Below are 25,559 nucleotides of genomic sequence, written 5' to 3' on the forward strand. Positions count from 1 at the left end.
ATGGAAAAAGCAGTCACGTAGTTGTTGTTTCAGATATTGCTGCATGTTGTTCGATCATAGTATATCATAGTTTCAGTTTTAGTTTTTGAATCGATCAAATGAAAAATTATTCTTTATATTCCTTTACATTTTAAAATAAGTATATAATTTCATTTAAAAAATAATAGTAATGTATTAACGTGACAAGTATCTTGAGGTTTCGTGTGTTTTGAGAATTTATTTGCTTATAATAATATATTCGTTTCATTGATCGATTTTCTTACAAACAGGTGATCCATATCTATTCATATGCAAATGATAAAACTCAGATCAGGTTAGTCTACTAATCTCAGTTTTATCATTTGCAAATCTATTCTCTAATCATTGTTATGACGAAGCTCTATAAGAATACCGAAAGAATTGTTCTACTAATTTTCCTCGTTATCATTTTTAAGAAAACACATCTTTTAAATACGTTGCTTTTGCAAACAACATTGTAGGCATATGCTTCCTGAATGTCGGACATTATTGTTTATTCAAAAGCGATGCAAATGGTTTTCAAAGAAGCCGATGCTAGATTTATAGCTTATCTATGTAAAATCGTCCTAATTTATGAAAATAGCTTAACTTTTAGTGACATATCACACTAGCGGATTGCGAGCGGTTTCAAAGCGGAGCGGGTGCGCAACGAATACGTTGCGGGCGCGCAACGAACACGCCGCGGTTGCGCAGCGAATTCGTTGCGGACGCGTCATTTTGTATACTCTCGCACAAAAGCCAGCCCTTCCGCCTTGCCTAACTTCCATTCAATATTTCCATCGTTTCTGTAGCACTCAATTTTTTAACCGTACTGTGGAAATGCACTTACTTAACAGTTAACTAAAGATGTAATAACAACTGGAGTTGTTAAAAAAAGGTGCTATAAAATTGAATTACTAGGACTTTTAGAATGTACCATACATTCCAAAAGTATGTAACGACTGACCAGTATAATCTCTCCCATAGCAACGTATGTTATAAAGAGATTTTGTGAACCTAATTATGAGCAAAGTGATAGTGAGTTGCTGGTTGCTTGATAAAATTTTCTATTCACTGCTATTTATCTAATAATAAGATAGCCCTGTTTTAGTTAAGGAGCTTTAACATTTATTTCACTAATGAACTTTCTTAATGAGCAATTAAGTTATCTGATTGCATTTCGACCAAGATTTAATAGATAAAACAATACCCTAAACATTAACATGTTATGAAACTCGTAAAAAATAATGATCTCATAATTATTATACTATCACAAGTTATAAGTAACAACCAGCACGGATTCCATTTTGTTAATGAGTGTACATGACTGCGACGTAAACGTTGCGCATCTGCCACGCGTCCGCAACGAATTCGCTGCGCAACCGCAACGTATTCGTTGCGCACCCGCTCCGCTTTGAAACCGCTCGCAATCCGCTAGTGTGATATGTCACTTACATTCTCTTTAATACGCGAGTTCAGTGATGAAGTGTTTACGTACTTCAGCCATGAAATAATTTACAAACAAACGATTTACAGCCTCACAAAAATAATGTCATATAAATTCCAAAAATATATTATAATTGCGTTATCTCATATATCTTAGGGATTCTCAGGGACGGTCGCATTCAAAGTGCGTCCGGCGCGCACACAAGTCGCTTTTACAAGATTTTCGCTCAAACAATAAAATTATAAGCGATTCGGTTAAAAATAACTTCGAACGGCGGTGGCGGCGAGTTCTAGAACCGGTGGTAGTATAGTTTGGGGGTCTGGAAGCGTGCGGACCGCGCGCGTTGCAACTGCCGACTGCCAGGTTCGTAGCCTCACCTGTCCTAAGCTGCTTCACCTCAATGTCATTATCACTATTATAATAATACCTCGCTGAGATAACAAAGCTTCAGTTCACGCGCTCGTTTCCGCGTAAAGCTTGGCAAAAATGTGCGTAAATTGTTACGCTGAGTGCCAATAATTGCGTAACAGATTCTAATCACCGATATAATAGCATTCCAAGTAAATTGAGTTTCTTTATAAATTCGACGCAAATATTAAGTTCGCTGCGAGCTCACGAGGTATAATAACTTGAAGTTAATAGTTTGCGAAGTTCGTTTCTTGCCAAGTTGGAAATAAGTTAGTATGGTGTCAGGAGACACAAAAGTTATGCAGTGAGTTACCTGTTAAGCAACTTATTATTGTAAACAAAACTATAATGAAGTATGATTGTTTTTTAAATAGCTTTAACAAACATTCTTGTAGATAGGAATAAATATTCTTGATCTATGATAACGATGAAATATTAAAAAATTCCTCGTGCAATATACGTACGGAGTACGGGTATCACAGATAGTTTACGAACACGTCTTTGCGTTTATCATACAGCAAGCTTTGCCAATAGGCTGTCTTTTGAGCAGTCTTGATACGAATTAAATATAAGCATTAATATTAATCAAATAAATACACTATTAGACATAAAATGCTATTTAATATAACTCACCGGAATTACTACTTAGAACTTTCATGTTACATAGAGTTCTTCTGTTTCTGTGTTATTTTTTCACCTTTTTGAATGAATTTCATAAATTACATTTATAAGACCTTGAAATTGGAAAGACTTGGAAGATAAAGAATTCAAAAAAATATAGGATATCGCGCAATAACACACGGCACGAGCTCTACCATGGAAACTATGGAAATCTATCTGTATTTTACAAAACATGTTAAGTTGTAAAACATTTGTGATACTATCTCCTTCCTATTTATTATTTTAGTTCACATATTGGCAACAATTAGCCAATATTTTTCTAATCAATCGATTATCGCGTCTAATATATCTGTCAGCGTTGTAAAACCCAATTCAAATAAACTACGTTGTACGGTATTTATGTAAACCACGTTAACATTTCGAATATATTTTTATATGAGCGTAGGAGTGGATGTTTTGCAATTTTCCCGCCTTGTCGCAACAAATGCAACACGATTTAATTCGAGATTTATTTTAAACGGCCTCGGTCTAATATCTCGAGACAGTGATTTAAAAATATATTCTCTATCCGTTCTCTGGAAGTTTACATTCTCCTCTTAATATTTTCATGAAATAACCGATATTATAGAAATAGATCTTATTTGGCGGCTTTCCGTAAACTTGTTGCCAAATTTAAATGCAAACATTACATGGTTTTACAAGTACTAGCGATACTTTGTATATCAATAATTACGAACTAAAACACAAATATAGACTTACACAACGCGTATTTCTTGTATTCAAAGGACCCGTATATACTGTACCAATTTGGTAAAATTTAACTGAAGAATATTGAAGAATGGCGAAGATTATTCAATTTATTAATGTAAAACCACATAATACTTAAAAGTACTAACGTTAGTATGTAAAACATTTCTTCTTATCTACCTAAGGTAACTGTTTTATAAACCAACAAACTAATTGTCCACTAATTGTCAAACAACGAAAATATATTGTCTTTCTTCTTTTGACAACATTATACACATTAGGCATTCATTGAATCACGATGAAAAATGTCGAGAGAAATGAAAATTTCATAAAACTTTTAGTTCAAGGTCTGGCGAGACCGCCGCCTAGGTTTTATGTTAATGTTTTTGTGAATTCATTTTCATGTTATATTATAGACATTTGAGATGTAAGATAGAACCCCCAAGGCTTGAAATTAAACAAAATCTTTGCTAACGTTATCGGTTAGAAAAATAAACTAAACCACAAAAAAAACATACTCTATTAAAAATACTCGATTAAAACATACTCAACACAGAAAACAGTTTTTAATGATTTTGAATATCTTTTTACTTTTTCAGTAAAACACATGACATTAATATTTACATGACTGTACTCATTTCACACTTCAGTTGTTAATGATACGAGTACCTTTTCATATATTTAACTAAATATAAGGCTTATCAAATATATTATAAGTTTTACTATGTACCTAATGTCTAGTTCATTACCATTAGCGTTTGATTTACTTGAACTAATGTTGTTGTGTGTAGGGTGTAGACTAATGATATTTTATGAATATCTTTTTAAGTCTTATGAAAGAATTCAAGGTTTATGAGCTTAAACTAGATTATTAAGCGTATGATCTCAAATGGATTGGAGGTAAATACTAAATACTCTAATAAAAATAATAATAAATAAATACTCTAATGCGAAAGTTTGTGAGGATGGATGTATGTGTATGTATGTTTGTTACTCTTTCACGCAAATACTTCTAAACCGATTACAATGAAATTAAGCCAAAATACAGAGGGTAACTTGGATTAACACATAGGATAGGTTTTATCCCGGAAATCTCACGGGAACTATACGAGATTTTCCTTGACAACTCGGGCGAAGCCTCGGGCGGAAAGCTAGTCTAGTATAAAATGTTTACCAGTATTATTCACGCTTATATTTTGTTAATTATTGACAAAACAAGATCGTTATAATCATTAAGATTATTTAGTTGAAAGATACTTATAAAATATATTGGTATAATGTAGGTACACGCCTTGTGTTTGGCACGAGTGCAAATATGCAAATGGCATGAATATTCCACAGTAATTTTAATATGTGGGCGAATTCATTTGTCTATATTCATTACAATTTATATGTCTCTAATACGAAATTAAACATTAACGTTCGATTAAATTAAGTTAGTTGTTGTGATTTAATTTTTACAAACAGATAATAACTTACGATGAGGAAACTTCCTGTTACAGTCGTTTACGCATAAATGCAGTAGAGCCCTTGGTTCGATTCACGGTAGAGCCTATAAAAAAATATAGGTCTGGTGGACAATAGAAGGCTGATCATCTACTAGCCTGACAATAAAATCAATCAATCAAATACAGAATATGTATAATGTTACTGTCTCATACCCTCAAGGGGATTTTTTGGGCCGTCTTTATAACCTTTTCTCTTGATTTTCTTTAAATGAGTGGGAGCTGAAAGCTCGTGACCAGTATTACGTTATAATACAAATACATAATATTTATATAATACAATTTCATACTGATGTCTATTCGCACTTGAGGTTGGCAACACATATGCGACTAATTGCTATGGTGTTACATATTACTTCTATGTCCCAGGGTATATTTGGTTCGCTTTCTTATCTTATTAAAAGCCTTGGTGAAAATCCTTGTTGTTTCCTGCTAACCTAGTATAGCCTACCAATAATGTTCCGTAATAAGATTCAAGTTAACGTTTACAGGACACACATTTATCTATTAAAGCTATTTTATTTACAGTCACTTAGGTCAATTATCTAGTTTTGCCTTCTGTGTAGACGAACATATTTTTCGTTTGTCTTCATCTGGGAGCAGAGCCAGGAAATCTCAGTTTTATGCGAACGTAAAGGTATCACACATCTCATATCTTGGATAGGTACCGACTCTAAAATGAAATATGTATTGTATATAGTTAGTTACTATGTAATACAAAATCACTACCGTAAAGGAATGCACTCAAATCACTAAGCGCAAAGATTTAGTTATTATTTGTTATTGTTGATAAATAAAAAACAGGTGATTCTGTATGTGTACAATGTAAAGATAATAAGCGTAAATTGTTGACGTATAGTTGCGTCATGCAGGTGTGTCTGCAAATTTGATCTCAGACAGACAAAGTGATTCATAGCGCATTGTTAATTTGTGCTCAGGTTAGTTTTTGAGATTGTTTATACAAATACAGTAAAAATTTGTTTGGGTAAGTACTTTTTAATTTTTAGTTTGGTGAAATGAAAAAATTGCAATAAAAAAAATCTCTTATTAAATCACGTTTAACAAAAGATTATTATAATTTTGGGTGAAAGGCTCTGGAACAAACGCGCCTTTAGTCGTTTTTAAACATAAAATTCACATTCATTTTATTTTTACTAGGCCTAATAGTGTATTAGAGGTTTTTTATATAAACATTAGACAAGGATTAGATAAGGGTTATAAATGTTACAGTATATGTTGTGATATTCAATAAATGTATTATTTTAGAAGTGCCATAAATATTTCGCTGTCCAAACTTGTTATGTGCAAATATTTATCTGGTGCTGTCATGCCCAACGTCATCTGAAATGTGTGATGAAATAAAATATTCATTGAATATGCATGTTTTGGGGAGGTTTTTTATGGATTAGTAAATGGAAAAAAAATTCTACATGTTTTTTTGTGCATTTAGCAAGAAAGTATAGATTATTTTGAAATATTAATAACAAATATTACACAGAATATTATAGTAATTTAAAAATCATCGTAGAATTTGATGATCAAAGAATTTTGGGACAACCTTGTAATAAAAAGATTAACTATATAAAATAAAATAATTTATATAGAAGGCCAATTTAGATTAACTCTAACCTCAAAGGAATTTTCTCTTAATTTTATCAAATATATATTTTAATAGACACGGCTATTGACTTTTATCGAAGGTTTGATGAAAGGAAAATATGGTTTCATTTATTTTGATAACCGATTATAATGTTTTAAATTAACAAATTTCTGGTGTTAGATAATAAAACGGGTTCATTTCAATCAAATATTTCAAGATAGCCATCCTTATATACAATACTTGGATACTTTACATATTATAAAATCTAGACAGTTTTGTTGGGTCAATTTTTAGTCTAAACTAAACAATGTGATATAATTCTTAATCTTATCTTATTTCAGATACTCAAATATTTAATTTAAATAAACATTATGTTTTACTAAAATTATGAGATCATACCAAGGAATAGGTATATTAATTTCTATTTCGTGCGTACATTCAAGGGGCATTATTAGTCTTTAAATATTGAGTTGGAGTGTATGAGTTTAAATTATATAATTTCTTACTTATGCTAATTATATAGTTTATTTTACAATAATATGCTGCAATAGAGAAGGTAATATAAAGACGTAGGAAGTTCCTGTAGAGCCATATTAAACTGCTTTACTAATGAAATCATATTTTCATTGCACCTACTTTCTTGGCTGAATATCAGATCTGATGAAGTCTCGGGTTTCATAAGCGTTGGTTTGTAAATAAGCTCTTCAAAAATATGACTAAAGTGTGAATTAATTTGTTTGTAAGTAAATGTAGAGAAAACAGTAAAACTGATATGAAAATCTTATATATAAAATTCTCGTGTCACAATGTTAGTCTGCATACTCCTCCGAAACGGGTGCACCGATTCTCATGAAATTTTCTGTGCATATCGGGTAAGTCTGAGAATCGGCCAACATCTATTTTTCATATGTAGGTACCACGGGCGAAGCCGGGGCGGGCCGCTAGTAATTTATAAATATATATGATAAAATGCATTTAAGCAATTATGATGATACGACTCTAGACATTAATTAAATCTACAGAAAAGAATAGCATCACTGAAAACGAAATATAAAAATTCAAGCGCAGCATTAATAATTTCCCACATAATAATACATTGTAAGATAATCCTTTGACCTGAATTTGAGTGAATTCAATTCGCCCGCCGCACTGCAGAATATAAGCTACCCTAATGCATCACTGCAATATTAATATAAGAGATTCCATTTTCTGAATGAAGTACGGATCTAAGATGGCTGGCCGGTTGCCAGCGTGACGTCACGTCCGGAAGGTGATACAGGTAATCGTTTGCCAAGTGTTAATGAACTTAGACGTGCAAATGTTTGTTTTATGGTGTTGTTGACGAATTCCGACATGTGTACAGACCTGAATTTCACTGGGATTTAGATTGCGTCGGGAATTTTTACGATAATTGTACAGAATCGGCGATACATTTGTTTAAGTAGCTTCGTAAAAACTCTTGTAAAAATAGCGTATATTGTATATGTGTAGGTACTTGACCGCCTTCGTACGGTTGTAAGCGTTTTTTTGTATTAAAGTTCGTCTATTTTACTTTACTGTTGGGCATTAAACATGATTTTATTTTAACAGCGCTTAGCTTAACCTTAGCTTAAATTATGAACGCTGTGGATGCATAAAAGTCTTACGAGTAAAAAAGACTGCGAACAATTTAATTTTAGCGTTTTTAATTACCTATCCAACCAATAATTTATTGATTTGGATTTAAGCACAATAATTTATTGCTCTTTTGTATGCTTTTGGTAGAAAACTTTCAATCGTCCAAGACTACTACAAAATTAACTAAGTAATCTTAAAAAACCGAATTCAAATGTTGATATTTAAATCATAGATATGATAAAGATTAAATACTTGGAACGTACAAAAACCTTATAAAGTTGTCACAGGGAAGAAATAAAGAAAAATCCTCAGAAAATAGAAAAGTTACGATGAAATAAATTACAGTATCACTATCTTGGTCGGATCTTCTAGACGAGTTTTGTGGACGCTAAGTTATTACATGGCCAATATTTTTCGTATTAACGCTCTTTTGTGCGTGGTTTTGTATTTTGTGATTTTTAATTTAGTCTCCTTTCTTTTATAACGGGTACCATCATGTAAGTAGAGAAGTCACGCATGTTGTGAATATTATATTAAATCTCAATATCAATAATTTTCCAAATGAAAATAAAAATGTAAAAATATATACTGATCATGCCCAAAAATCCATTTGTAAAGTTTAAGCTCATATACCTATTCAAATTCATACTAAGTTCTGTAAGTTTTATAACCTACTATAATGTTGACAGGCACACGTATTTTCAAGACTTGCAATAATTCATTTAAACCATTGCCACCTATTATATGCTATGAAACTATTAACTGAGCATTGAACATGTCTTCATTCTAAATAGAAACGGAATTGACTACGTAAATAACTTCTGCATAGCGCTTTATATCAAAGTTTATAGCCGAACGTATTTCTTAGTGCAGTGTAATTTTGCTGTATACAGCGGAACAGCGCTGTTAAGCGGTGTAACATATGTGACAAACCGTCTAAGGACATTTATTTGTTGTACTAATCGTTCTTAAAGGATCTTGGTAATACTGGGTAAAACGTGTTAATTACTTGTTATTGTATGAATAAATAAATAAAAGAGATATGCAGTTTGAGTTTAATGAAGTATTTGTGTAAAGTAGGTACTAGACTGTGCTTCGCGATCTTACCCGGATTGGACCACTCTTATTGGTCTTAGCGTGATGTTTCTTGCTAAATGGGCTATAATTTTTCAAATCGGACCACCAGTTCCTGAGAGGGCGTCAAAGCAAACTAACAGACTCTTAGACTTTATGTATTAGTAGAGATTTAGGCGTATTATTTTTTTTAACAAAAACTGTCCTATAATTGTCAGAAGTAAACCAAATTTTAATAGAAGTTGTAAAGCTTTCAAATAAAAATAATTATCAAAATCGATTTATCCAGTCGAAAGTTACGCCAAAAATCCCCGCTCTATATCGGGTAGTATCAGATTTCACCACATATACCTAAGAATGAGGATAGTAATTGCGTGTATATCTCTGTAAGCAAAGGAAACAGTTTAATTATTTTGAATACATATATAAACGTGTTGGTGGTAGTAGTTAAAATTTAATTACATTGCGTGCTAGAGATTGTATTTACCATGATTTCAGATTTGAAAGCTGTGTAAGCTATTTCTAGGATCTAACGAAATAATAAAATATAAAATATTATTAATTTATAAATAAATAAAAAATATTTTTAAGTATCAATTTTCATAAGAATGGGATTGAAAAAATTTAATAGCATAGAAACTGAAAAAGCATTTTAAATCGTTGTTTAGAGCTTTTTGTTTTCTATGTCGTATGTTTGTAGCAGTTGCTTGAAGCGCTTTAGTATTTCTAGCAAGACTAATTTTTATTCTAATACAGATGTGATTGCTTGCGATAAAGCGCTGTTTTCGCTATATTTAGTGATAATGAAAGTAACTTGGGTTAAATAAAACCTAACATTGTCTTTTGTAGCGGTTTGATTTTGTGATTTTATATCGATACTGGTTTGATAAGTAATAAATAATAAAATAAAATGGTCTTTATTTGTTTCTCACAACATTAGAAAGGTAAGTGATTATTTTTTAATAATGATGCAACGAGAGCTTATCCAGAGGTTTGTTATTTGATATCAGGATTTGCAATGAGACATTCTTCATATTTATTATAAAATAAATTTCGCAAATAAAACTGGATATTTCTACATTCTCTTGTTGTTCTTATATATTATCTGTGCTGATACTAACAAACTAAATAGGAATGCCTAAATTGAATAATTGCAGTTTATTCTTTCCTAAATCTAAATCGAAAAACGGCTTGTTAAAAAAACATGTTTGCATTTTCCAAGTTCATTTCAAACGTACCCAAAGCGAACAGTACACACACTCGTCGTAAATAGTATAGGCGATATTGGTCCGTAATTAACAGCCATAAATATCAAAATAGCGTGATGCAAATAGTGTATTGATTGCGTTTAATGCAGCGACTTGTACAGTATCTTGGATCGGTGTCAAGCGAGTAAATCCACGGGATTGTGGACGTGTCGGAAAATTACTTAGGTATTCAGGGAATGAACTGTGACATAGTAATCTAGCCGTATACGGGAATGAGATTTTCGGCTGCTATTTGAAATTTTGAAGTTTAATATGGTTGTAGGGTGCTTCTATAGATGTATGGCTAAAACTGTAGGTAGTTTGTAAAACACTCCCAATTAAATAAGTTTCAACTAAGTAATTGAATTTTTGAAGTGAAACTTCTTTATCGGGGGTGGACAAAAATTTTGTGAGACATTTTTGCCGTTACGCCGCGCGCGTGACATTTTTGCGTTACGCCGTACTCGTGACTATATACATGTTATATTAAAGTGTCAGCAAAATCAAAGGGTTTGTTTTAATTCTAATTCCAGTGAATTTCTAAAAAAAGTAAATAAGTAATTATATCTATTTTTCTAATACTTAGGTGTAATAATGGTATTTATTTTTCTAAGTTATTTATGATTAACCTTACTTTTTGATTGTATTTTTCAATACACTAACACGTGGGTGGAATTATGGTATCAATTTTTTCTAATACTTGAATGTTGATTGTGGTATTTATTTTTCTAAAATTGTATTTAAAGTTAACCTCAGTTTTTGATTGAATTTTTTAAAACACCAACACGTGGGCGTGATCATGTTATTTATTTTTCAAGTTATTTAAGCTTAACCTCTGTCTTAATATGTATATATTATGTACTATGTGCGTCATTAATTTCTGACTGTTTCGAGATTTGGTGCAAAATAAAACAGTGTGTAAATAAAATTAAACAATTGAGTAAAAGTATAATTTCATAGATAACACGTTGAGAAGTTCCCTGTATAAATATATATACATATCTTGTATAAATACATACATAATATGCCTATAGATCTTTACTCAATTGTTTTATTTTATTGATTTTTTACAAATTTTATTTACACACTATTTTATTTTGCACCAAATTTCGAAACAGTCAGAAATTAATGACGCACATATTATATATACGTTTTAATATAGAATATTTTTTATTTTACAACCTTTACAACTTGATCATTAGGAATTTATTACCTCTATTGTTCGAACAAAAATAAGTTACCGACTTTAAGAACGTGCCGACAATGTAAGCACACTATTGTTTCTTAGAAAACATTTTAGGAGTGTACGATAATAAATCTATGACTCACGTAAACACGTGTTTGCTTGATTGGTGTCAGGTGTTCAATTACAATTTTATGAATTCAAAATTTATAAGAATAAACCTCAAACTCTCTGTCCAATCAAAATCCTAAGTCGAAATCCTTTATAAGCTGAAAACGGCAGTGGCCGGCGTAAATATTCAAATAGGTAGCGAGGAGCGAAGCGACGAGCATCTTAGGTTAACTTTTGAACTACCACACGAGCCAAGCGAGCGAAGCGAGCGAGTCGCGGCAGTGGCCGGCGTAAATATTCAAATAGGTAGCGAGGAGCGAAGCGACGAGCATCTTAGGTTAACTTTTGAACTACCGCACGAGCCGAGCGAGCGAAGCGAGCGAGTTGCAGCAGCAGCCGGTGTAAATATGTAAATAGGTAGCGAGGAGCGAAGCGACGAGCATCTTAGGTTAACTTTTGAACTACCGCACGAGCCGAGCGAGCGAAGCGAGCGAGTTGCAGCAGCGGCCGGTGTAAATATTTAAGTAGGTAGCGACGAGCGTGTGACTAACGTATTTCTTTAATATTGTATATAGTAAATTATTTTTTGAAAAATAAGGACATAAAGAAGTTTCACTTCTTACGTGTGTACTCTAGTACACGCACACATTTTTTTATTAATTTAAATTATCACAATTTGATACAAATTTCACTGTGCTCTATACTATAAAATAAATTGACATGATAAAAAATAAGCAAACTCAAACTCAAACATTTATTTATTCAATTAGACTTCTTCTAGAAGCACTTTTGAAACGTCATTAGGTACATATTTTTAACATTTACCACCGATTCGGAAAGCAGTATCTACGGAGAAGAATCGGCAAGAAACTCCATAGTTGCTCTTTTTAATCATATCAGTTTTACAATTTTACAAATTACATATGTAACATCATAATAATTATATTAACATAATATGCCAAAGAACTGTCCTGTGGTTTTTACGCGACAACCCTCCATGGGTTTTTATCGTCCATATTTTAGCGATATTTTAATCCAATTTCTTGTATCAAATACAGGGTGTCCCACTGTTGGTATACTAAGCTCAAAGGAGATTATAGTTTTGAATACGCTGAGTACGTAAAAAATAATTAAAAAATTCCAAACGCATTTTTTTTTCAAAAAGATGAATTCTTAAAACTCTATGTGTACACCCATAACAAGCAACCCACCCAACTTTGCCACCAGCACGTGAGCTGTCATTTAAGATTATGTTTTCATAGACAAAATGCTCACATTAGAGGAGCGGTATATGCCGGCTGCGCGAAGCTAGAGAAGAAAACATAGATTTTCAGGAAAAATTTAGCAAAAAATTTTTGATGTAATTTTGTTTTTTAAGTATTTTTTACGTGATCAGTGTATGCAAAACTACAAGTCCCTTCGCGCTTAGTATACCAATAGTGGGACATCCTGTATAGTCGTATTTTCAAAATTGTCACATAGGTAGTCATTAAGTATTAAAACGCGGAAAATGTGAAAGAAAATTCCTGTATCCAAGTTTATTTTCGTCACGATACGGGAATAGCCGTGACACGTGTTCCAATATGCGAAAACGTGACGTCTGTCATCTAAACGTGAAAACACATGAATCTAATTACCTTTAACATTGGAAATTAGAATATGGCATTGTTTTGAAATGTGAGAAAATCGAATTATTAACAAGCTGTAGGTCTAAAAATAAAACAGAGCAAATGATGTAGGGTTTCATTTAAAAGGAAAAATAATGAAAATTAAATGAAGTAAGTTATAAACAAATTACTATCTACTTAAAATTGAAAAGAAAATAATATCTAATATAGTCAAATACAAGTAACTCACTGAGTCACAGTCTATAGAAAAGACGTCTTTTAAATTAATTCAATGATAAACAATCTTGCCGTACGAGTAGGTATAGTAAGTACCTACACTATGAGATTTCGGGAACCCAGTAAAATGTACACAAAACAGTATTACGTGGTAGTATCCCGTTACGGTCTATCGCCGTTCAAAATCTCTGCATAAGCGTATCTCCGAAACAGAATTTCCATACTATGAGATTTTTATGTAAGCCGAAACATTATTTTGTACAACATACGGGCTGGCTATTCACCGCAAAATAGCTAGTATGGTTATAGCCTTGCTTCGTATCCGCTCATATTTTATCAACACTATCTTTAAGCTTTGTCCTAAGCGAGAGGAAAACGTATGGAGTAGTGCGACTCTGAACAATTACATACCCTTGTCATTTTGAAAGGAAGACTGTATTTTCCTTAGATGTTGAGATAGAATAGAAAAACGTTGATCAAAGTGTATTGATATGTCTTCTTTGTTTATTATTGATTGTACATAATGGCGTTAAAAATATTGAACTTACCTCCTAAGGATGAGAGTAAGGACAATTTATATAATATAATATTATATACGTACTAGCGGTCCGCCCCGGCTTCGCCCGTGGTACATGTTTACGTTTTCTCTACATAAAAACCATCCTCGTACTTCAAGGAATATAATAAAAAAAGAATTATCGAAATCGGTTCAGCCGTTCTCGAGTTATGCGCTTACCAACACATTTTGCGATTCATTTTTATATATAAGATTCGTAATATGCCTATTCAATTGCTTCTTAAGAAAACAAATTAATAAATTATCCAATATGTATATGTAACACAGGCTTGATTTATTTTCGTATTTTTGAATACATGCATAAATGTTTCTGACGTTTTCGTACGATAATTTACCACTCATTACGAATCACTGAATAAAAACCGTTCGCTCGTTACAAAATCCTGCACTAGAACAGCGCACATGATTTAGCCGACTATTTTTAAGTCGCAAAAATAGTTTATTATGACATGATCATGAATCTTTCTATTCGTTCTATGCGAGAGTTAAATGATATAGCTAAAACGGGTTAATGGTTGGATTTATTTGGAAAGCTGCCTAATGCTCACTTGACTTGACTCGACACGTGTGATTTGTTTTCGAGGTTAAAAATTGGTTATTGGACATTGAAAAATACGGTTGCAGTATGCAATGGGAATGCTGTAAATAATTGAGTGTCGGCTGTCGAACCCCTCGGTTCTGCTTGTTGGAACGGCACAAATTGTACGACCGATATCTTATTACATTCTGACGTTGCTAGCGAAATGTTGCATTTGTTAAAAGTATTTTTATAAATACAAGTTTGAAGATTTGGAAACGTTTTGTTTTAATTTTAACATGTTGAGCGATGTTTTGTTCGAAGCACGTGTTAGTGCTTCGGGTCGATTGCCTTATGAGCTTACCATTGTCCTAGATAAAAGATTCATTCGTTTATATCTTTTTCCTCTACGTATTGCTACATTATTATGCTTCATGTGTTATCTTTCATATTAATTAATGCCATCTTTGTTACGTAGGTTCTCTTTCAACTTTTCGTAATAGATGTTGTGGTAAATCAAGGTAAGCAGTAGAATTTCAGTTATTGCTGACGATAACTATTGATCAGAATAGGTGTACCTACAAATATAAATGTTATTCACATTCCATCTTCACTTTATAGTTATATACATAATAGAATACTTACCATATTAATACAATATATATTTTTTTGTTTCTTTCAGAATGTCTACAAAATCAGAAACCGTCCAAACAAAAGTGAGTAGATACCTAATCATAATAATACATAATTAATTAACACAAGATAAATTAACAAACATTACTTTCATTATTTAATACCTTATTCTAAGCAACACGTGCGTCGCTTTTCTAACATTATAAAAACTGTGGAAGTTTGAAAAGAATAATTTTATTTATTACTAAAACGTTTAAATAACCGAAAGAATTAAGATGAAATTTGCCATAGTACAGTACGATTGTAGAGTATAGAGTCTTACTCAAAGCTTAGTTTTATTCTTGTAAATAATATTCATGTAATTTTTTCCAGCTTATACCTTCATCAAAATCAGTTTAAATCTAAAATATTGAATTTAGCAACCGTCTTCGAGCACCCAAAGTAAAGTTATCGGGTTTCTAAGTTTTGTTGTCTCCAATCCTAACTATCTAAAACCAACTATCCATTTCGGTTTGTATTGGAAATGCAGAAAATTATTATATAAGTAATAGTGATTTATATAGCTGGAAATGTTTGTGCATAAATCTATATAATATTCTAGGTTAAAAGATTAAGAAATTCATCTAAATTAAATAGTAATAATTAAAACAAATCAGATTTCTTCTATAAGTAAAAAATATACCTCAAAATAAATTAGCACAAACCAAAAGCCATAGGGCAAATTAATATGAATAATAGAACGCTTGTATTAAATAAAATATCATATTCTAAGTCTGATGCATGTTTGAATATTGCTTATAACACCAAATGTTTTAGACACATCGCAGAAGTTATGTTTGAAAGTTTAATACATTATGCTAGAGATGTGCTAGCGCAGTCACTGTGAAAATCACAGATCAGTGTTTTCGTACTAACTTAATTCATATTTAGTTAAAAATTACCATTCTATAGACTGAAAAAAAAGGTAAGTAGTTGTACCATATTTTATAACACATGTAGTCAATGAAGTGGTAACTCCGATGTTGTTTATTGCACTATTTATTAATAATAATAATAACATAATATATCTTTTGTGATCGTTGTAATCTCCTAGAAAAGAAACACTTGTTTGTCAAATACGCAGTTTTAAACTATCATCATTTAGTAACAGAAGTGCAAATACCATTCTTTGATTCACTTACATTTACGGCGTTACAAATAACGATGCTCAAATCACAGTTACTTCATAGTGATTTCATTAGTACCAGTCACAGTGATAAATAACGGTTTCACAGAACTGCATAACGATAGTACATCTGTCAATATGTTGCAACATCCGTCACCTCTCAACGTGCCAACTGATTTCCGGTTGAATTGTCAGTTTCTGGTTGTGAAACTAGTTTCCTTGACTTGTATCTTAATTTAAACGACGTTAATGATTGTGTTAATATGAAGATATAAGGCGAAGTGTTATGGTGTTATGATTTATTAGAAATTAAATAGATGTATGGACGTTGTTGTTATTTTATTGTATGAAGAACAGTACAATTTTAACAATCTAATATTTAAAATGTATCCTTGAATTTTTTAAATTTTCTCTGACTGAACTTGTTGGATAATATAATTTTGGGAATTATGAGGTTAATTAACGGTTTATTGATGTGGTTTTAAAATACACAAAACTAGGTACCTACTTAATTATATACCTACCTACACGTTTAATACCTACATACTTACAAAAAAATATTTTTCATCCTTACCCCTTAAATAATATTTATTATTTAACAATGAAAATAAGACAACAAGAAAGAGATTGTGACAATGTGGAACTAAGAGGAACCTGGCGGAAACAAACATACGGAAATATGCCGTAACATAAATAACAAATAAGCAAAACTGAGAATCTCAGAGATATCTATCCCGATGCAAGTTTTAAAATTATATAAAGATAACATTCGAAATGCAGTATATTCAAGATATTGGAGTTATACAATAAAGGAAGGAATAAATAATGGAAAAAGGGATTTGAACCGTCGCGTAGTATGACAATTCAAGATGAAGTCATATATAACAAAAAAAGTATAATAACGTAATACTATCTATAAATAATTGGCGGGTTTTGATTAAAATTTTTATTGCGATAGATTATGTCCTTGTCTATATAAATAAAAATGAAACCCGTTATCCTTGGTCACGGCATCATGCGTGAACGGGTGGACCGATTTCGATAATTTTTTTTTATTATATTCCTTGAAGTACGAGGATGGTTCTTATGGAGAGAAAACGTAAATATGTAACACGGGCGAAGTCGGGGCGGACCGCTAGTTATATATACATACTTTTGTATTAAAAATAAACTAAATGCGGTTTGTATCAGATTATAGAGCGTTAATTAATATCACTTTTGAAGCTGCGCTGGCAAGTTTTCATAATTATCATAGAAAATAGCATTTAAAATAAAAATATTTCACGCTCCAGAAACACCGTGAAATTGTATAATATTTTAAATATATTCAAAACAACTCGCGTATATACGAAATGGTTTTCAACGTAGTTTAGCAGTTGTTTGTAAGTACGTGCCAAATTTATTTGTAAGCTTGTGAAAGTTCGTTAACTGAAAGATGGCTCAATGTCAGTGTCACGTGTTATGACAATAATAGTATTACACAGTATTAGAGTATAGTAAATAAAGCTTAAGGATACTCGAAATATTTCAAAACATCTACAGATATCACATAACAAATTCTAATTGTGTGGAAACTGGAATGACATGGAACCTCGCTATCGTGTTCATAATCTTTGATAAATTAAACTAACAACGTTAAAAATAACTCTCGTACATTGATTCGGGCTTAAAATTTTTGTTCTTTGGTGTGAAGCCAACACTAACGAATAATATTGCTCGGACAAACAGTCGCCGTCAGCTGTAAATCTCATTCTTAAGCAGCTTTTAAACAAAGAATGTGGAATAGCAGTAAATTAACATCGTTGTCTTAAGATAGAAGTTTTGTGCTTAAACGAAAATGCACTTAAAACATTCAAACTTCTATTCAGAGCATTTAAAAATATAAAACATCGTTGCTTTTTTCAAAAGTTTGTGCAGACGCCAAGAGTTTACGTAAGAAAAATGAAATGTGGAAAGAGTTTTCTGAATATAAAAAGCGCAGTCGAGTGTCACTTTGATCTGTCTCTTGATTGGCGTGATGGGATCGTATCAAAGCATCGGATTGACGGAAGCAATGGCGTTATTGTTGTGACGATTCGCTCAAGACAAATCGTAGACAAGGCACCCGATAATATTGGGGTCGCGACGAAAATAAATGGCGGTAACGAAGCAGACTTCAGTAGGCGGCAGCCGGCGCACGCGCCGACCGCGCGCTTAGATCCAACGGGATTCGAATTTGCCGGCTCATTTACTATCCCTGCGCTATAATTAACCGCTGCTAGTTAATCTGCATGTTCCAATACAAAAATAAGTGCTACCTATCGAGAGAGTGATGTGAAATCCTTTTAGTGTGCGCTAATTTTGACCTCGAAATAAATAGTTCCGCACAGGAAGTAAATGTAAATAATTTAACACGGACGTCATTTCTCGTGAGTATTTATCAAACTTATTTTTTTAGTTTTGACAAATTGCCAAAAAATCTGTTCGAGGCATGTAAATCGTTTCATAAATATAAAGAATTTGATACTATTTGAATAAAATATTTCAGCAAAATGAATCCTCCGTCCGCACTAGCAAGCGCCATGAATAGAGACCGTAAACCCTTTACGTATACCCCGGGAGGGTTGGATCTATCGGAGATTAAGTCTGAACGTATGGCAAAACGACTCATGAGAAATGCAATGAATGAAGGGGTACCAGTAACACCGGTACATAATGTTCAATCCCCACCACCTAGCGCCACTCCAATGGCTATGCCCAATTATAATTGTTTGCCAGTTCAAGTTTTCCCAACGTTTAATTTACCAGCGAATCCTAAATCTTTGCTAAGAACTAGAAGTCATCCAGATCAAAACGAAAAACCATCGATTAATGCGGAAAAACATGCATACAACGAATCAACGGATCATAGCGTGTTGAACAAGGTTATAGGAAACAATAAAACATTACCATCAAAACACGACGAATATAACGTAAATAGTTATTACAACGCTCCTATAAATTACGGAAGCGTTGCACAGACAGTGCCTAATTTATTAAGGAGTGGCGAAACGGATAAAATACAAATGGATGCAACACAACCAAGCTTCGAATTCGATAAACCAAAAATCTATGAAAATATAAGGCCAGTCTATTTTAATGCGCCGCCACAAGTTTCAACTAATATACAAACAGACTATAATAGTAACATTTCTTCAACATTGCCTACTTATATGGAAGAAAATGATCAAACTGAAAACAAAAAGGTTGATTTAAAATTACTATATGCTTACTATGTTTATATCTTTATGTCTGTGTATATTGTATGCTATACGTATTTACTCTACAATGTAAAAGAACTATAGAAATAGTACTAATCTTAATCGTGAGTTCAATCTTCATGACTTAACTTTATTCTATTAATCTATTTTTATAACTGTATTTTGAAAATCTTTAATAATACTTGCAGTGTTTTAATATTGCACGATTTTTGTGTTTAATTCTTTATTTATTTATTTTATAAATTTTATTTATTATTATTTTCAGGAAGAAGTCTCAGTTGTGAAGAAAGTTTCAAAATCTGAAGATACTTCAGAAAAACAAAATGGTGACACAGAAGCGGCTGTCACGGTAAAATTACCTACAAAAAAATCAGAAGCAAAAACTGAAACTAAAGTTGAAGTTGTAAAAAAGACATTACCAGATGGATCAATTCAAGAAGTGAAAACAACGACAACAAAGACTACTATTGATGGAAAAACTGAAATTACCACAGAAACTGAAACTACAACATTTCCAAAAGATTATGACGAGGAAGGCGAGTATGAAGTAGAAGAAGTAGAAGTTGAAGAATCTAACGAACAAAAGGTTAATCAAGTCTCTGAAAAAGTTGAGTCCAATGTAGCTCAACAAAAACAAAGTGAAAATAAAGAAATAAATGGGCAAGATGCTAAGAATGAAAGCGAAGAAAATGTTATTAAACAAAACGGACAATTAATAACGCAAGAAGAAAAACATGAATCTAGTACAACAAAAAAAGTTGTTATATTACAATCTGAAACTCAAGAGTCCGAAGAAGAAATTGAAGAAGAAAATGAAAACGATGAACAAGACAATGAAGATGTAAGTGTTGAACAAGTAATTGTTTTGAAGCAATCTAAAGAGTCTAGTGAATCAGCTCAAGTTAGAGAGAATGATGAACAAAATAAAGAAGATGAAGGAGTGGAAGAAAAAAATAAGACTCAAGAAAACTCTAAAAGCCCAGAAAGTGGAAATCAAGAAGTCTCTAAAAATGTAGCAGAAGAAATAGAAAGTGATAAAGAAGAAGAAATTGAAGAGGAGGAAGTAGAAGAAGTGGAAGAGGAAGAAGAGATTAGTGAAAAGTATGAGGAGGTAGAAAAAGTTGAAACGCCCCAAGAAAAGCCAACAGAAGAAGTTGAGGAGGAAGAAGTTGAAGAAGAATACGAAGAAGCTGAAGATGCTGAGGCACCTGAAGTTACTGAAGCACCGAAAGAAACAGAGAAAAAAGAAATAACAGAAGAAGTAGCGAAAGAAGATGAACCATCTGAAACGAAGAATGTCGTAGAGGATAAAAAAGAGGAAAACTTACCACAAGATAATGAAGAAAAGAAGGAGTCGGAATCTGAAGTAAAGACCATACCGATAAAAGTAATAACTGAAACAGACAGTGAAATTAAAACTGAATCACAAGAAACACAAGATCAAGAGAAAAAAGAAAATACACAATCTTTACCAACTTCAATAAATATCCCTTTAAGAGAACCGTCCGTACCATTAGAAAAGGTTGAAGAAGTTGAAATTAAGCCCATTGGACCAGCAAAAGAAGTGATAACTAAAACGCATACAGAAATTATCACAAAAACGACTGACAAACCTGTAGGGACTCACAGCACTCAGACAGAATACAATGTTGTAGAAAATATTGTCACTGTCAATCGAACTACTAAAACTTTAGACCACGCTTATGAAGAAATTCCTGACAATATTCCAACAATTAGAACATTTGTACCACCAAGCTTAGACAGAAACTTGATATCTCCTCAACCTGTCTATAAACCATATCAACCTGTATTTACATCTGAACCTCAAACTGAAAGGCGGCATAGTTTGTTATTGGATAGAATAAGTGTCGATAGACAAATGCCCTCTGACATTTATCAAAATACCTATCAAAGTAATCAATCGTTTGAGGAAAGACAATGGTCACAAGAACCACAGTCAGAAGTTTTAACAGTAAGCAACGTCAAACCAAGCACTATAAAAACCAGCAAAAACCAGCCTTGGTACCAAAGAAATGAAAATGATATATCTTATCCTGCTCCTGCACCATCATCTGATTCATATGGTAATCAGTGGCAAAATCAATCGCAGTACAAATCACAAACACAATCTCAGCAAGTTTATCAACCAAAACCGCCAACACAGCCGCCAGTACAGCAGGTTTATCAGCCTCAGCCGCGAGTACAACCTTCTCCCCAACCAGCTTATCAATCAGCTCCACAACGTACTCCACAAACTTTGTATCAACCTAAACCTCAATTTCAAAAGTCTTCACAGCCAACATATCAACCACCATCTCAGCCAATTTACCAATCAGAAACACAATCTAATTCTCAAACAATTTATCAGTCACAACCTCCTGTTCAAAGTATCTATCAACAAGAACCACAATACCAACCATCATATTTAGAAAACTCTTCACAATCAACTTATAAATTCACTTCAAACAATTATCAAACTTCACAACCATCATACACTCCTAAACCCATGTGGACAGGGAAGAGTTTCGACTCTCAGTCTTTAACAAATTCGGAGGCAAATCAATATTCTTATCAAAACAAAGAATCCTCAGAAACTATACAGACGTCAACTCAGCTTTCGTCATCTTATGTTCCTCCTCCTTGGGAACAAGATTCAAATTATGTAGCAAATAATTCATCACAAAATTATTATCAAACCACCCCTGTAAATACGACGTCCACTCCTAATAAAGGATGGACACCATCACCATCAAAGCCGACCTCCAAATTTTCAAAACACACACCCACAGCTTACGTTCCACCTGCACCTAACCAATCTTTCGTAAAACCTGTTAACACTACGGATGCTCCTAAACAACAAGGGCGCAAGACGTACTACAGTGAGTACGAAAGACGTTACATATCTGTACCAGAAACAACGTACATACCTCACGAAACTAAATTCCAACCTCAACCTGATCCATCACCCCAGTACTACTATGACAATAATGAGCCAGTGGAAGAAGTCGAGCCCCAGTGGCGTAGAGAACTGAGAGAATTTAAAGAACAATCATCTAAAACGACAGTACAAACAGAACAGACTACTGTTCGACCACCGTGGGAAGAAGATCCAAAATACGCAGCTCCCAAAGATTTTACACCAACTCCAACATGGACACAAACATTGAAACCCAGGTCATGCCGTGATAGAAGTTACGAACCGGAGTATATTGGCGCTCAAGAGTGGCCAAAAACCAATACACTGGGACGTGGACGGCCACAAAGTTCTTACATTAAGAGTAACATTGATAGAGTACCTGACAGAACGAGAGGTGTATCAGTAGATAGATATAATCCTAATATCTATCAATCTCCATTAACGAGGGAGCATCCTCCACCGGCTAGTCATATTTTGGACCCAATTGTTCAAGGAAAAACATATCACAATCCGAACGTGCCTGCATATCACTCCAGAGCTTCAGCAGAACCTGGGTAAGATATTTTTATATTATAAATTATAAACTAAAGCAATATAGTAAAGGCATTTTTATCGACGTATAGTAAATATATTTTATTAATTGCATTATTATCTCGGTCAGAAAATGCAGGTAAAAAATTTCAAGGGTTAACTAAAAGATAATTTTAGACACAATCTTACGGGTATTATTAATTCTTGGAAGAGAATTTCCGGTTCAAATTCGAAATTGTCAACCTAACAACCTCTCACCTGCGTTCCTATTCCTGCGTATTGCGATGAAATATACATTCGTCAATCTTGCTTTGTAACATATATGATAGCAAAATATGTTCAGCGAATACTACGATGAAACTATCCAATATATTAATGTATTTAATTTATAATGATTACAGAGAGCCGCCAGTTACTTACCAACAACCAAGGCAAAGAGAGTCAAGAGCCACGCCCGTCCAATCAAGATCCTTTAAATACCTTCAATGGATTACTGGCACAGAGGATTAGTCATATATAATTAGGTTTAATTCGAAATACCGATCGTACTTAAAACACTAAACTGATATTGTTAAGTTTTGTTATAATCTATCGGAACTGTTTGTATAAACTCGTTTTTAATATATTATTAACTCATACATTTTCTCTTCATATGTGTCTATATATATCAGATTTTGGAAATGTACTTAATATGGTTTCAGTACATTATAGGATTAGGTACATTAACTGCGCAATTTATTCATGAAAATAAACAGCTTACGTTCTTACGATTCGAATTCATGAAAAAACGATGAAGATGGTCATTACAAATCGTATGTTTTTATAAAAATATAAAATTATAATAAATAATAATTTAACATAAAAATATCCATCTCAAATATTAGGCATATACACATAGACATTTTATTGTGTCTAACGTCTGTGTGTGCTTAATTGAAGTAATAATTAAATGAATAATACATCTAGTTCATATTAAGTAATATAACGACCTAGTTACCAAAAATCAGTAGTCTTTGTAATAATGTGATAATTTATTATTTATCAGCTAACCTAGTCATATTTATTTCTGATACTATTTCATAAAAACTTTCATTATTTACAATAACGGATAATATGAAACATTTCGTACTTTACTATATTAAAGTATGTTTTATGTTGAAAATTACAATATAATAAACGTAACAAAGAAAAATATAACGTAACAAATGTCTTTAAAGTCATAGATTGAATGAAACACTAAAAAGTCCATTGTTTAACTTATTTTAATGTATTTTTGCCTCAGTTAATTTTATATGTTGGTAATGATTTTACTTTAACAAATGTTACATGTTTTAATAAATGCATAAATCATGTAACAATCCATTGTTACCCTTTATTTGTGAAAGTTGTTGATTTTTTATTAATTAAATAAGAATTTGGACTTGGAGTTTTATTTCACACATTATTAGTTATGTCGGTTCTGGAATTAACTTAATTTATATATGTAAATTAATAATAATAAGTAGTTGTTGAAAAATTTGTAGGAGTTTTTGGAAATTTTATATTTTGACAATAGTGTGAATACTTCACAATTATTCTTCCATTAAATTACCCGCATCACTCCTGAATTCCTGAATAAACGTCGTATTTATTTATTTATATGTACCTATATTATCTATAATTATGTATAATGCACGAATACGTAACAATAGTTTACAAACAACTTTAAACTGTAGGTATACCTATAAGAAAGCTTATAAGAGTGCAAAAGCTTAATCACCAGATATCTATCTCCAATACAATCGATTTCTCATTTAAATAAAAGAATAAATAAATAATACACTTTACAAAATGACAAAACAAAACTAACACAACGGATAAATTTGCAGATCTTAAAGCAAAAGAGTTCGACAGTAAATAACCTCTCTTGGCAATAAACATGTGGTAGTTACCAATAATGCTATTTGTGCGATGGCGCCAAATTTTATCACTTCCTGTTTATCATATTGCATAATTTTTATCGTTTTGCGCTGGCAAAGCTGTTAGATGCCAAGTTAAATATTGAAGTTGATATTAACGGTATTTGGTTTAAATTGAAAGTAAGAAATTATTTTATAGGGACTACAATGTTAATAAAGATATATACAATATACATACATGAACTATACTTGTACCATAGATATATAGTCTATAGACTATGTACTATATTATGTACGATGCAATAGCAACAAATGCTGCAAAGTTTTCTTTTTAAATTCTATATACTACCGTTATTAGTCTCATTCCCCTTTCTATAAATTATTCTTATAGTGAAATACGTAAAGCAAAATAAATTTCCTCAATGATTAATGTTTTCTTCATTTTCTCCAGTATATATTCTATGCTATCACCAACTTCAGCAGGAGCATCGAGAAGCATTTTCAATTTATACAACGGTCAGGGTTCGACATTCGCAGGAACAATACTGGAACAAAAATGTTTGTTATAATAATAATAATTATTACTAAGATATTAACACAATTGATGTATTCAATTAAAATTAGTATGAATTCGAACAAAATGTGTATGGCTTATTGTAAGTACATATTTTATGAATAGAA

At 32.3% G+C, this 25,559-nt stretch overlaps 2 protein-coding genes across 4 annotated transcripts in view; both read left to right on the plus strand.

Annotated features, from left to right (window-relative positions):
• Atu (Another transcription unit) overlaps positions 1-25,559 on the plus strand; it is a 463,287-nt gene that overhangs the window by 313,122 nt on the left and 124,606 nt on the right. The window contains exon 12 of one of the 2 annotated variants that reach the window (XR_016317208.1): positions 14,006-14,125. The exons of the other annotated variant lie outside the window; for it this stretch is intronic. The gene's annotated coding sequence lies outside the window, so the exon portion shown is untranslated. Of the gene's footprint in view, positions 1-14,005; positions 14,126-25,559 lie in introns of those variants that run through there. 2 annotated transcript variants of the gene reach the window in all.
• LOC149479362 (uncharacterized) lies at positions 1,625-24,400 on the plus strand. 2 transcript variants are annotated; one of them, XM_089707927.1, is made up of 4 exons: positions 1,625-1,807; positions 15,178-15,211; positions 19,798-23,003; positions 23,382-24,400. In XM_089707927.1, the coding sequence occupies exons 2-4, from the start codon at positions 15,179-15,181 to the stop codon at positions 23,488-23,490; spliced, it is 3,348 nt and encodes a 1,115-aa protein (XP_089564053.1). In that variant the 5' UTR covers positions 1,625-1,807; position 15,178; the 3' UTR covers positions 23,491-24,400. The 2 variants fall into 2 exon arrangements, with proteins under 2 accessions (XP_089564053.1, XP_089564052.1); XM_089707926.1 differs by lacking the exons at positions 1,625-1,807; positions 15,178-15,211 and adding exons at positions 18,463-18,701; positions 18,821-19,517.

This window comes from Colias philodice, chromosome 20 (assembly GCF_061535455.1).
Source record: "Colias philodice isolate Cphi_HAF_F1 chromosome 20, ilColPhil1 Martin Lab GWU primary, whole genome shotgun sequence".
Classification (NCBI taxonomy): Eukaryota; Metazoa; Arthropoda; class Insecta; order Lepidoptera; family Pieridae; genus Colias; species Colias philodice.